The 15,089-nt window shown below is 35.5% G+C and overlaps 1 protein-coding gene across 9 annotated transcripts in view; it reads left to right on the top strand.

Moving 5' to 3' along the window:
* Nucleotides 1–15,089, top strand: part of LOC128027564 (rap guanine nucleotide exchange factor 2) — a 101,734-nt gene that overhangs the window by 18,942 nt on the left and 67,703 nt on the right. For all 9 annotated transcript variants that reach the window (XM_052615288.1, XM_052615293.1, XM_052615291.1 and 6 more), the window contains exons 2-3: nucleotides 6,436–6,506; nucleotides 7,443–7,499. In XM_052615288.1, the coding sequence (XP_052471248.1) occupies nucleotides 6,436–6,506; nucleotides 7,443–7,499 (128 nt within the window). The remainder of the gene's footprint in view (nucleotides 1–6,435; nucleotides 6,507–7,442; nucleotides 7,500–15,089) is intronic.

Raw genomic sequence — 15,089 nt, 5'->3', positions numbered from 1 at the left:
TCCTTGGCTGTATATGTGCATTGTTAAGGTGATTGTTAAACAGCTCATGGCACATGAAAAGGGCAGATCTCCTTAAAGGGGTGGATGCAGAGTGAGTAACAAAATAGCAACTGATTGTTTTGCCTGACAAAAAAACATAATTTGTTGGAAAATAGCACCCTCTTTGTCACTTTGCATTATGGGGAGGAAACTATACTAGTTATATGGAAAATGCTGTGATGGACACACAACATTAATAGGATGTGATGTAATCTGATTTGGAAATCTATGATCAAATATTTGTGTGTTATAGTACCATTCCATAGTTTGGGGTCCGTCCGTTTTTTTAAAGAATACATGATTTCTGAAGGATGTGACCCTGAAGTCTGGAGTATGGCTGAAAATTTAGCTTTGCCATCACAGTAATACATTCTGACAATAGAAAATGTGAAAAGAAAATGGTATATGGCAATATTCTTAAATATTACTGTTTCTACTGTGTTTTGATCAAATTTATTGTTTCCTCCATAAATGTAAAAAAAAAAATATATATATATATATATTTATAATTTTCAGGTACACATTGAGGCATTTTTTTACATTTATGGGGGAAACAGCCAAACACATTGGCTCTGACCCAAAATGTAGTGGGCTGCCTACATAGGATTTTAAGATCTCGTAGGTGTGCTCCTGACATGCAGGCTGTTTCAAAGTGTAGGCGGCATAGATAGCTTCTTTTGGCCAAATTCTAAGGCAGAGAAGGCAATACTAGAAAACACTAGAATCCAAGTTGGCTGACAAATCGAGCGGAATGGGAATTACAAATATAAAACATTCAGTACTGATAAGTGATGATACAATAGAACCAGTGTCATTAAAAAATAACTAATTGAACAGTATTTGAGTGTTTTCTGCATTTTTATGAATATTACCGTTCATAGGTTACGGGGTCAGTAATGTATTACAGGTTGGAGGAGCGTATAGCGTGTTTCAATTTGTTTCATATTGTCTCGCCACCATGCTAGTGGATCTGCCGTAGAGTCAATTGGTTGATCTTGGAGATAGTGGGTTAACTCCATGTCAGAGCGCGCTCTGATCGGTAAAGGGGCAGAGATTTCAGACCTCCGTTTAGGAGATCTGTCACAAAACTCATCATACGCGCCAAAGTATTTTGAGCAAATTTCCAAGCCGCACCCGCCCGCCATCCGCTGATTAGCTGACTGACTGTTTTGCGGTCTATGGCGATGCAATGCTTTGCTGATGCGAGCCGAAAAAAAAATTAAAAGCCATTGTCTGTTCTAGAAAGGATGCAGCAAAGATATTTAATGCTAATGTATGAGGCATAGGCCTACGCTGAGTTTCATATACGATGAGATGCGCTCTAGTTCACAGTGCAGTGCAAGTGAACGCGGCGCGCTGGTGCTTCAATGTCACGGTTATCATTGTCTGCTATATTTGCTTTTTATTTATTAAAATATATGCAATTGGTTGATGAAACATTTATTAAAATTAAGATAAAATTTGTTCGAAACGAAATTTGTTTTTAAGAAAGGTTTTCTACAAAGCAAAATTTAATGAAGTGGTAAATATCATTTCTGACGATTTACAAAACTTCATTAAGTGGTAAAAACCATGTCTTCCGATATATTGCGCATCTTATGATCCTATCTAAAAAATGAAAATAATTTTTGATAAAAAATGTTTGTAAAAAATATTTTAATGACACTGTTTTGGCGGTTATAGAGTTCTAATGACGGTGTTCAACTATAACCGCCGGTCTCACGGTTATATACTAACCGTCACACCCCTACTTTATATTAAATATGTTGAATTAAATTGTAATTTATTCCTGTGATGGCAAGACTCAATTTACAGCCGTCATTACTCTAGTGTCTCAAGATCCTTCCGCTGATATTTGCTGATTTGCTGATATGCTGATTTGCTGCTCAAGGAAAAAAAGAAAAGTTGAATTCATTTTTAAATGTCTTTCTGACCCCAAACTTTTATTTGGTAATGTATGTTTAGTAATGTATGTGAGCTGATGCTATTTTAAAATCAATTACAATGCCTTAATGATTTGATACCTTCACTGTGTCAACGATGCCACTGTTATGTATCACTATATAATATTACTTGATTTAAATCGTCCTCTTTATGGTCAATATAAATTAAGGTCATTGCATTTAGACGTTGATTATGTCTTCCCAGGTCACTCCTTTCTTTTTGGATGTAGTGTCTGGATTTTGATTAAACCATGCAGATACCCAGCAATCCCCTGCCAACAGCACTATTGAGCCTCATGTTGGGATGATTGTCCTCATCGGACTGATGGGTTTTAGATGCCACCTGCTCAGACGGCTGATCCCAGTGCTGTTTATTGCTATAGAGGGAAATTATTGATGCTGATCATGTAGATACTTGGACTGCCGGTTGCCATGGTCACAGTGATGCCTTGAGTGGAATGTGAAGAGCCTCTTGACCCATTCAGAATGTGTCGTAATGGGCTGCATTCAAGATGTTGAGATACAAAGCGGAGAAGAGGCATTTGAAGTAGCAAAAGCAGCAAAACACTTTAGTTACTTATTCTTGCAGTCACGGTCTTAGACAGCCAGCATGTATGCTATAACAGAATATAAGTGCGCTGGCACTGCACAATGGCATCAGGTGGCACATGGCAAAATACTACCATGTTAAAATAAAAGCATGCTAATTTTACAGGGAGTTGCTCATAAAATTTGCTGCTTTTAGCTGGTTTTGGTGATCTCATGGTTTTCACTTGGACCATTAAAGGAGTAGTTCATTCAAATATGGAAATGATTTATTTGCCAGTGCTGCCAATTGTCATTAACATGTCGTTATTTATTCATGTGGTTCCAAACTTTCTTCCTTGGAACTCAAAACCAAAGACTTTTCAATGTGATATTCTTCTGAAGCTATAAAGTATCATATCTTACTATATACTATATTTTACTATTTCTACAAACTAAGATAAAATAATACAATGCAATAATAAAAAAATATGTTCAACGTATTTAAAATATTTAGATTTTATTCTTCTGAAGCCATATAGTATAATGTTAATATAAACATTTCTAATATGTTTCCAGTGCAAAAAAACTCAAAATGTTCTATCCATTCCATACTGAAGTAAAAAAAAAAAAAAAGATGTGTGTGTGTGTGTGTGTGTGTGTGTGTGTGTGTGTGTGTGTGTGCGTCTGAAGACATGCAATAACTATCATACAGAATTATATCAAGCATTATTTTGAACTGGTTATTTTTGTAAAAACTGACAGAATGTCTACAATTTGGAAAAGATAGGGTCTCTTTGTTGTCATTGTTGTCATGCCAAGGACTTCTGCTCATATTTGCTGTATTATATCTGAGCTTCTTTTGTGATGTGTGCAGAACACTTAGGATAGGCTTCACAGGTACAGTCTCATGGCTCTGTTCATTGTGTTTCGTGAAGGCTTTAGTCAAGCCGCTGCTGCTAGACAGCTACTGTTGTTTGCTTTCATCATTCCTACTCTACCTGGTCTCAGCTGTATTTGTCGCTCAGCTTGTTTCCACGGCACCCACTGACTCCCACGAGAGTTACCTAATTAACTGAGTGCCCTGGGCTTCACATATTGTGTTTGACCAATCACACAACACAATGGTACCTTTGTCACGAAGCACTCTGGGAGAAAGTAGTCACTATGAAAGAGAGGACAAAGTGTTTGCAAAAAACCTGGCGTTTAACTCTGAACCTGGCATCTGTTGGAAAATTGTGCCAGAGGCTCAGCCTTTTGTCGAAAGAAACAAAAAATGTGTGGTTTTTGTAGTGGTAATTCATCCAGATTCTCAGTTCAGCCTTTTTCTTTGTGTGTAAACAGTGCCCACTGTGTGTGAATGATTCAGACCCAACTTCAAGACCTTTTGCTTATTATGGCAATAGTAATGATGCTTTTTTTAAATTATTTCTTATTATTTATGATGCCACTCCCATTTTGTTGGATAGTTAATTCTAAAAAATATCATCATACAATGTTATTTTAGTGTTACTTATTTAATATTATAGTATGTAATTAATAATTTTTTTCTTTTTCCCATTTCATTTAAATTTGTCAACATTTTAGTAGTTTTAGGTGCATTTGTAATTTATATTACTTTTTTTATATTTATAGGTAATATAAATGTTATATATAATTTAAATAAAAAATTGTATGTACTGTTAAAAATAAATAAATTAATTAATAATAATAATATTAATAATCTGCCAGGAAATAATCTGTTAAGTGAAACACAAAATTAGCAAAAGTAGGTAAAACACAGGTAAAAAATTATTGCATATTAATAAAGTACATTGTACCTAGTTTTTACATATTTTTTTATAGAGTGCATCTAATATTTGTTTTGCTTTTATTATTATTTTTTATGCATTTCACTTAAAGTTTTTAAAATAGTTTTAGTTGACAATAAAAATGCTAAATATTTTGTATGTTTTAATTTCAGAATTATTTAGGATTTCATCATGTTAAACTGATGAAAAATAGCAATAAATGACATGACTTCAAAATCGTCTTTTCATGTTTGTTAGTTCAAAACTCTTCCTACTCATTTAGAACAGAGTTGTAGTGGTCTCATTATGAACTCCTGGCAGAGAGAGAGAATAAATGAGTGAAAACCCCTCATGGGGACACTGGGACTGAAGAAATGGGGTTCTGCACATTCTTTCCATGTTGAATTTAGTAATATTTGAGGGGGGATAAAGAAAGCCACAGTGTTCTGATAGAGCTTCATTCCAGCCAGTAGAGGCGACAAGAAGAGCGAAAGAGCTGGACACGAATCAATGAAATCTTACAGCAGCCTGACATCTAGTGGAGGATGTGTGTAGTGCACGCCAGCCAGGAGGTCCTTTGTCACTGTCACAGTCTTATTGTTCTTTTTTTTTCTTTTTCTTTTTTTGTCTGTTAAAGCAAGCATCACCATTACTGATGCTCATTTTAGGATTATGGTTTTGGACAAACTGTTAAGCATTAAATGTAACGCATAACGTGCCACACCGTTTGTGCTACAGTTATAAATGATGCATCAAATGATTTGGCTTTGTTGAAGGGAGATGTGCTATTACGTTTCTTAGCAGAACAACCCTAACTCCCCAAAATTTGATAAGCTCTTCTTTGCACTATCCAAATATTTTTCTATTATTCATTTTTCACATTATTTATTTTTTTGTTATATATATGTGACCTTGGACCACAAAACCAGTCATAAGTCGCTGGGGTATATTTGTAGCAATAGCCAAAAAAAAAAATAAAAAAAATTCTTACAGATTCTAGATGTTCAAATAGTTGTATCTCGGCCAAATATTGTCATATCCTAACAAACCATACATCATCAGAAAGTTTATTTGTTCAGCTTTCAGATGATGTATACATCTCAATTTTGAAAAATTAACACTTAAGTGTTACTAAATAATACAAATTATAATGTATTATATTATTTCTTCACAATTTCTCTCAATGCCTCTTGCAGTGTTCTGCTTTTAACAGCAGGAGGTGACAAAACTTTAAGTAATTTTCTATTCCGCCTCTTTTGACGCTACAAAAGATGGAGGTCACCATTAGATTCCAGTACAGTTTGTCCATGTGACCTTGCCCTCTGTAACCTTTGTATAAGGGTCAATTTAGGGTCACCCGCCCTCTTACAAAAGAATAGAGCCCACAAGACGACATTTAAGATGCTTTGTTGTTTAACCTTAGAGTTAGTACTTTAACTCCTATCAGGTCTGGATCTGCATCTCAGCATATTTACTAACAAATGACCAGAAATATGATCTATTCTGTTCTGGCCCAATCTAACCCAACCATACAGCCGTGTCTTTTTTCTTTCTTTCATTTTGGTTCTTATTTATCAAACAATCCTTTAGTCTTAATAGGAAAACAAGGAAGCAGAGGTTTACTTGTGCTATATCAGAAGGCAAATGTTTGGCGAGCGGCGTGTTTGCATTTGTGTTCCTTGTCACACAGGGTCTCTCAGTTCATAATCAAATGCTTCTGTGTGCGAGCACAGAACCTCTTTTGTCCTCATCACTATCCCAGCATGCCTTTGTGAGCACAAAGGCGGCCCAGTTCTGGCGTCAGTGGTCTTGTGCGCGTGGAAGGGGACAGGGCCCGCTGTGTGCTCGGCCTCAGATACATGCACACTGTGACCGGTTTATCTGAAGAACCACTTACAGCTCAAGCAAGACTCTCTCTGTTCAGTAGTTTGCATTGTACATATATATAATGTCCATTTTTGTTTCTGTAACTGCATTTCTCCATGTGTTTCAGCAGTGCCATTTTCTGTACCACTCTTTTCAATGCAATATAAAAGGCTTCTCAGCCTGCGCTGGGAATTGTGGGAGAGCGTGTGCTTTTGAATAGTGCAGATGAATCGACTTTGATCTTTTCTCTTTCTTCCTCTTCTTACCTGCAGGACCTGGAGATTGTATATTCCTACTTGCATGGAATGGAGGCGCTGTCCAACCTTCGGGAACACCAGCTGAGGTAAAACTGAAGGAAGGATTTGATAAATGGATGGAAAAATGCACAGATGTTTTTGAGGTCGAGCAGGTGGTGGATGGTATTATTTTTTATTTTAGTTTGTTTTGCAAGTATAACAAAACCAAGTAAAGATATTTGTTGTTTTTATAATTTGTGAGCAATTATTTTGTTCTTTTTTTAAAAATAGCAGTTTTGGACCGCTCTTTTTAGTTATGTTATCCACTCGTTTTAATATTTGACCAATTATATGCCTATTTTTTAGTTATTTTGCAAGTTAAAATATTAATGCTATTAATAACATTAATTATGTTAGTCTTTAGGTATTTGCATCGTCAGCTAAAATCTCTTTGTTTTCATGTCATTACATTTATACACATTTAGACGTGTGTATTTGGGGGGTAGAAAACTACTTTGCTACTCGACCACAGAGTTCTAGAACATTCCAAACCCTACCTGACCCTCCAACACCCCTTCAGTGGTCCGCACACATCTTCAGGAATGTGTCAGATGGACCTGGTTGACTCTTTACCCTCCAACTGAGCTGAACTTTCAGGAATGTCTTTTGAAGAACGTTTTTGTCCTTTGGAACGATTTGTTCTGTGGGGTTTACATCCGAGTTTGCTTAAACAGCACTTCTGGGGTAAACCAACAGTGAAATATGTCATGCACAAACAGTTTGGTTTTGTCCTTGCTGTTCTTAACAACAGGCGGTCTCCATTGTTTTTCTTTTCCAACACAATGCCAACCAAAACCTGAATACCTACAAGACTTATGGTCCTGAAATCCATTTTGGTTTCACAGCAGGGTTTTTAATAATCGCAGACAAAAATATGAGGTTCATTGATTCTTTTGGAACCATTACGTTTAGATATGTCACTGATTAATGGTTCTCTCTCTCTCTCTCTTTCTCTCGCTCTCTCTCCTGTCCTCTTTTTTCAGGATAATGTGTGAAAGCGTCCGCTACGAAAGACACGAAGCCAATGAAGTGCTCTATTAGTGAGTAACAACCATGCTTTCCATCCAATTTCTTTTTGTTTATTTCCATTATGCTTCTGTAAGCCTTTGTAGGATGTGCGACGCATAAACACAAATAATCTTCAAACATCGTGCCTCTCCAGAAGTGATGATAAATATAGCCTGCTTTTGAGAAGGCTTATCAAATTACAAAGGTGAGATATGAACTCTCTGAAGCAAAAGTGTTATATTCAGCGCTGCATGAGCCTTTTGTTGCGTTATAATGAGTATTCAAGTAGCTGAAAATGGCATTATGAGGAATACAGGGTTTCTGGGTGATACACACACACAGCTATTGATCTCCAACATCTAAGACACACTGACCCACTTTAGATTCGCCCTTCATCTGAAGAGCATGGCATGTGTGTTTGTAAAAAGTCCTCACTTGTATCCTCTTGACTTGTAACTATTTTTGCCACATAAAACCTGTATACAGGCAGCAAACTTTTCTTGAGATTTCTGTTAAAAATGTAAATTAATAATTCCATTTTCAGTAAATTTTTTGTTAATAATTTAAATAAACTGAATTTAATTCAAGGTTTAGAACCAAAATATGCATTATTGCAGTTGCATTTTCAGGATTAACAGCATTAATGAGTTTGGGCCGCAGGAAAATGTATTTTTCTAAGGCCTGCACAGATAAAACACACATCATTTCAACATATTAAACCATGAAATGACTGTAAAACACATTGCATAGTTCAGATACAGATAAAAAAAAAAAAAAGTTTGATCAAATTACAAACTTTACATATCAGCCTTTAAACCATTTAACAAAAGGGACAAGACAAAAGTAGGCTATAAATAATTATCTTAATTTAAAACATATATATTCGTATATATTACTGTCTTGATTGTTTAGATTTGTAGAAGGCACATTAGCTTCTTGTCAATGTGTGTTTGCTTAATAAAAATATTTTACCATCTTTACATTGGCCTGAGCATAAACAGCAGATTTAAATGCAAATTACTTCTCTGCCAGTAGGTGGTGCTTTTGGAACAGCAGAAATATAGCGGTTTCCCCAATAATGCAAGTCATCAAAGACTACTCAGAACTCCCAGTGGCAGACTATATAAGTACTAACAATCCACTGAGTCTGCTACATCAGCCTTGACGCCGTTCCTCAGCGACTCACTCCACTGTTTTTTTTATTTTTTTTTATTAGACAGCTCGCTGCTTTAAAGCTCGGCACTAATAATAATCTTCAGACTTGTGTGTGCTGCTGATTTCCCTCAGGAACAAACCACTCCCACCGCAACAGCACCAGCCTCTGAACATCATGCTTTCTGAGATGCTATAACAACACACTTTATATACTTTATTTTTGAGCAGGTTGGAAGGACAAAAATACCACTGGAGTTTCTAAAAATATTATTGATAAATGTTTTAATGTTGTTACTGAGGCACATTGATTTTTGCTTTCTGTAAATAATGTTTGAGCAGTTTTTAATTTTGTTAAGTTGAAACCTCAGGGACTTTGCGCATAATTATGTTAATAATGCTTTTAAACAAGAATTAGACCTCCAAGTCATAAATTAAGAGAAAATTATTCTGTTTTAGTGGATGATTGATACATATTTTTCTGTGATTCATATTCCAGTGGTCAATATAGTAGATTTTTCATTACTTATCAGATGTGTAAAAATCAAGAAATTTCAGAAATGCATAGTTTTTGCAAGTCCTATCTTTTGATTTAATGTCAGCATTAGGGTTCGATCTGACAATACAATGCTTATCACAGAACATGTTGTTATACATCACAATAACATCATTGGATTGTGATTGAAATTTGAATTTAATATTATTATTTTTTTACTAAGTAGTTCACATCTACATTGTTACAGGTTTGTGCCTTAGAAGTAGTGCAAAAACATATTCTTTGTATTATTATTATTTTGCTTTCTAAATTTCTTTCAACACTAAAACTTTGTTTATTTCCAGGTTAAAATGGATAATAAAAAATAAAAAAACGAATCATATTTATAAAAAATTAAATAATAATATTTATATTTATATGAATGCATATTATACTTCTGGTATACATACTATACTCTGAACCATATTTGTTTAAAATCATAAATGTCTTAAATGATCAATTTAATGGGACTTTGCAAAATAAAAGCTTTAATGTCACAATAATAAGAAACGTTTCTTCAGTAGCAAAACAGCATATTATATTTTAAAATATATTCAAATAGAAAAGTTACATTAAATCGTGATACTTTTCCCAATATTACTGTTATTTACTGTATTTATCAAGTAAATGCAGCCTTGGTGAGCATAAAAGATTTTTGACCGGTGGTGTGTATATATAAACACAAAATAAAAATAAATGCAATTTAACTAATATTTATTATTGAAGAACTGAACAGTCTCTGAGCTCTATAGTAAGATGACTTTGTGTTCATCTGTGTTGTCACACTCTACTAAGGCTGCTGTCATCCCACCATCTTTTGCACTGATCAGCCTCAATAGAAATAAAATACTATAAATGCCTTGTATGTGTGTAAGAATAGCTGTTGACTTTTGAGTTCTTAGAAAACATTCTCATAAAAGTGTGTGTGTGTCTGTATGTGAGTGTGTGCACGCAGGAGTACTGCTTGCTAGTTGCCTCTGTGATCCATCATTCTGTACCCTGGTCTGATGCACACACACACACACACACACACACACACACATAGAAAAAGCTCTGCAGAAGGGTTCTCTCCTACAGTCATGGCCACCAGCTGCTATAGAGAAGGTTTCCCTCTATGTATTCTACATCTCTCTCTACTCCCATCAGAGATGTCTTAAGATGCTTTTGAGCACACAAAACAGTTCAGACCAAAAATGCAGGCACATCAGCACGGATCAAACCATAGTTGTGTCTTTGTTTGATTTAAATGTGCATTTATGGTTATTTTATAATTTTGTTAACTTTTTACAATAAAACTTTCATAATGTCACTTAAATATTACTAACATTTCAAATACACTAGCTCATTTAATTTTTCTATATTATTTCAGTTTTAGCAAGTAATATTTTATGGCTGTCATTGTTAACAGATATTATTTAAACATTTAAGGTGGTGTACTTTTCTTTATATTTAAGTTGGTTGTAAATGTTTACAATAATCATGGTTTCTGACAAAATGACTCTGAAATTTTAGGGGTGTAAGAAAATATCGATCCACATGAGTATCGCAATATTTAGTTTGGCGATACTGTATCGATTCTCAAAAATGGAATATTGATATTTAAAAAAAAAAAAAAAAATCAAACAAGATTCATCGGATACAACCCGACCGCTAGATGGCACTCTTCATCTCTGAACAACACACCACTAATGTTAGCATTAATATCGCTGCTAGTAATGGAGGATAAAATAATTGTCCCTGTTCCTGGTTCGGTGTACAGAAATGAAGGGTGCCGTAATTTGGGCTTGTGTGGTAATGTCCAATGCAGGACCGTGGCCAGAGGGGCTTGCTCGTGTGAGGAGGGGTAAGGTAGGCAGTAGGGTCGCTGTGCGGCGCGGCCGCAGCTGCACCTTTCTCTCATTTTGGGGACGTTTTGTGCAGTTGTTGCGATGCTCGCGTCGCGGTTTGGTGATTCCACGCCGAACATAAATACAAAATGAAAAACCTGTGAAATCCAAGTGGTAAGTTTCGACATCTGTATTTATTTTATTGTTTTACAATTGTTTTGTTTTATTGTTTTACAATTGATTCTTTAGGAATCCTGTATGCACTCTTTTTTATAAAAAAATATAGATTTTTAGTCATGGTATTTTTATAAAATAAATTTTAGACGTATTATACATTTAACTAAAGGACCCTGCAGGCACTTTAATTCCCAACACCCCCACCCTTTACTCATACTGCACAAAAACTGGGTCAGTAACTTTCAATGTTACAGGGACTGATTATTGCAAATGCAGATCCCACTGTGTTCTGGTTAGATAATTTTTATTTACTTACTGCTAAGGTTTGCATATGGTGGTGTGTTCTTACAACATATAGAACTACTAAATTTTGCTACAAGTTTGAATGCATCATACAATATAAATGCTGTTAATAGTGTTCATCGTCTGTTTGATTATGTCTTTAATTGATTTATCCATACATTTCTGCCATATGCACATAAACTGACAGTCACCACTGATAAGCGACTGCTAAATATCGTAGAAACATAATTTTCTGTAAAGTTGGTTTGCAACAATTTGTATTGTAAGAAGCACTATACAAATAAACTTGAATTGAATTGTGTTCTTAATGACAGCTTTCCTAAAAATATATCCAATTCCTAAAATAAGAAATATCCCAATATATCACCTTGCTTATAGTATCGCAAATAAAACACTGACACAATAATGAACATTAACATTCACAATAACATTGATTTATTGAATAATTAAGTAAATATAATTCCTTGATTTATCTTTGTAAAGGAATCTCATTGCTCTCTGCTGTCATCTTTACCTGTGTCGGTCACCGTAGCTTCTCTAAAGGGAGGGGGGAGTGGGGGACTGAGCCGTTGGTTGCAATTCCTAACCTCTAGATGCAGCTAAAATTTACACAGTGCACCTTTAATAAAATACAGTATAACGTTAGAAGAATCTTTTTTGATTTATTGCTTGCAAATATAAAACAAACTAAAAATTATAGGGCCATTTACTGTAAACAACAATTTATTTTAAAGTGAAAGTGAAACTAGCAGCTTTAATGAAATGCACTAGGCTACAGGCGTCTCTCAGTCTGCACCATACAAAATGATCGTTATCTGGCTTATTTTTATGCATCACTAGTGGCTACAATGGTGTCCATGTGTAAAGGGATGAACACTTTAATACAAGGCATGCCCCTTTTTTATGACAAATATTAATAGCATTATATTTCCTATTATTTGTCTAAGAATTTTCTTTTAGGTTGACTGAAGATTAGCAGATAAATAACTCCCAGGGATGAATGCATGAAGTCCATATTACTCCAAACCTTGCCTGACTTCCTGCTCTCGTTTCTGCTCCCCAGTCGTTCCTGAGGGGCTGGAGGCTGTTGCTGTGTGCTTGATGAGCATTTGATGAGCGTTGGAAGTGTTTCAGTGACCCAGTTCAGTCAGCGCTGCTCTGTTGATGGTGCAGAACGTCCTCACGCTCTCCGTCTCTCAACCTCCATCATTCCTGCTCTCTCCTTCTCTCTCTGCATTCTGCTGATTAATAATTGAGTGTTTCGCTTTTTTGTCTGCGCACGCTCGGGGAAAAACGATTAAAAGAGGGAGCGGAAGCGGCAATGATGAAGGGAGCGATGCAGAAGGAGAACGAAAAAAGCAAGCAGCACTCGTGCTGTGTTTGAGAGCAGTCAGCAGCTGCCTCATTAGTCCTATAGAGACGATGTAGCGAGTATTTGTGTGTGCGATTTTCATTTAACGGGAAAGACCCAGAAGTTTGGAGAAGTGTTTTTGTACTTAATAAAGAAATCAATCTGTCAACAAACATGGACTTTTAAATGGATGGAATAATGTTCATTGATTAAAAGGGATAATGTATGTGGCTACTCAACAAATAAGTATGTGAATGTGAAATTCTGAATTGAGTTCAGACTGGGTGTGTCTGTATGTTATTGTAAATTTTTCGCAAAGAAAATAAACAACCCATTACAGTGTGCAAATGCATATCGGAGCAGCAAGAAATGCTGAAACTGTACTACAGAAGTAATAATGCTAAAGTTCATGGATGTTATTTTTACTGCAATCGATAAGAGACACGCAAGATGCCAGTAGTTGTGTTAAGGCAAATTTTGCAGTGTGATATGGGAGATGCCGGTTTCAGTTACTGAGCGTTCCAATATACAGAGTTACGTGGACGACGGAGAAGATTAGGAACAGTGGCCTTGGTTACGGAAGTTTTTATTCTATAAGGATATTCAGAACTTCTTTATTAAAGACTTGCAAGCCATGAACCAAACCAACCAGCGCTGAGGTGATTCATAAAAATACAAACTTTGATTAAAAAGAAAAAAAAAAGAATAATTTGAAAATCTGAAAATTTTGAGTGTGGAAAAGAACTACAATCTTATGAAGCATTGTGATTAAATCTGTTTATTTAAAGATGGCGAGTATCAAAACATTTTATGTTTATTGTAGTGCTGTCAAAATTAGTGTGTTAATGCTTGCAATAATTTTTTTTTCAGTTCAACGCGTATAAAATTAACACAATTAATGCAGGAGCGGATCTACAGTAGGGTTGGCCACCCAAATCTCAACGGCTGCTTCTGTCTCTTTGATTTTTGATAATAATTGCATTTATTTGACTTGTTTTTAAGTTTGACACATTCAAACTTCGCCTAAAAATAAATTTCCCTGTCCTGTCAGCCTGTGCTCGTAGCACATGCTCTTCAATTGGATGCACAAATGCACAAATAATTTCATATTAAACTACTAGCATGTAATGTCATAATTATATAGTCAGTTTAGTCATGAAGTTACCATAAAGGTGATTAAAGCTGCCATCAAACCGTGCATGTACTGTACAGTATGTAAGTATTTGATATATAGAAGTTACAGAACATGTCTCTAAAATGCAGTGGTTTTCAAAACTGTCCTGGAGCAGCCTAGCACTGTCTCCCTCATCTAACACACCCGATTCTACTCGTCAGCTCATTAGCAGAGACTTTGAGATCTGAAGTGGGTCAGAAAAGATCTGTGCCATGTTCATGCTCTTAAAGCAGCCAAAATATCCTAATAGCTGCTGTGATGTTTGTTCATCAAAGAAAAAAGGAGGAAATCAATAACTTTGTAGTTTTGGGAATTCATCTATATTTAATTTTAAAATTTTGTGTTCTTTATTCAATTTCTGCATATTTCCTACTTGCTGAAGGGCACAGGCTGCCTAAATAAGACATTTAAGCTCTCTTAAATTAGAAGTCATTATTTTTTTAAACTCTAGTACATGTTAAAATTGATAGATCTCTGATTCTAATGTTGAATGGCTATAGTCATTGGTTAAAGAGCCACACAGATGGGAAATCAAAAATTACCTGTATTACAGTGCATGATGTAGCTGTCCATCAGTGTAAACAATGTGCAAAGTAATTAAACCAAAAAGTACACGATTTATAAAGTTATTGGCTTCTAAAGTAAGGAGTCGACTCTGAATCGCTGAAACGAGTCGTTATAGATTTCAAATCTTTTGCCCATCTCTATGTACGTCACTAGAACACTTTGCATAATAATCTCCGCCTACCGTCTTGAGAGAAACGGAACTCTGACCTGCCCCACCCCCACACAGACGCTCTGTTTGGTGTGAGAGCATCATGTCGAGGAGACGGTGTGTTTTTAATTGTAAAGGCAAGTTTGTTTTATTTTCACTGCCAAAGAATGAAGATCAGAAGAACCAATGGCTAAAATTCATTTTTCCCACAATACCGGAGCAGTACAGCAAATCCCTTTTGTTTATGTCCACAACATTTCACTGATGACTGCTTTTCTAATCTTGTTGAGTACAGCGGGATTTTCAAAGCGTTTGGCCATAAAAGAGGGTTCATTACCAACTTTATTTAGAACAACGAGCATCTCCGAATCACAACGCGAAGTATGATT

Source organism: Carassius gibelio, chromosome A14 (genome assembly GCF_023724105.1).
Source record: "Carassius gibelio isolate Cgi1373 ecotype wild population from Czech Republic chromosome A14, carGib1.2-hapl.c, whole genome shotgun sequence".
Classification (NCBI taxonomy): domain Eukaryota; kingdom Metazoa; phylum Chordata; class Actinopteri; order Cypriniformes; family Cyprinidae; genus Carassius; species Carassius gibelio.
Note: the sequence above shows the minus strand (reverse complement) of the source record. Positions and strands in the feature narration are given on the sequence as shown.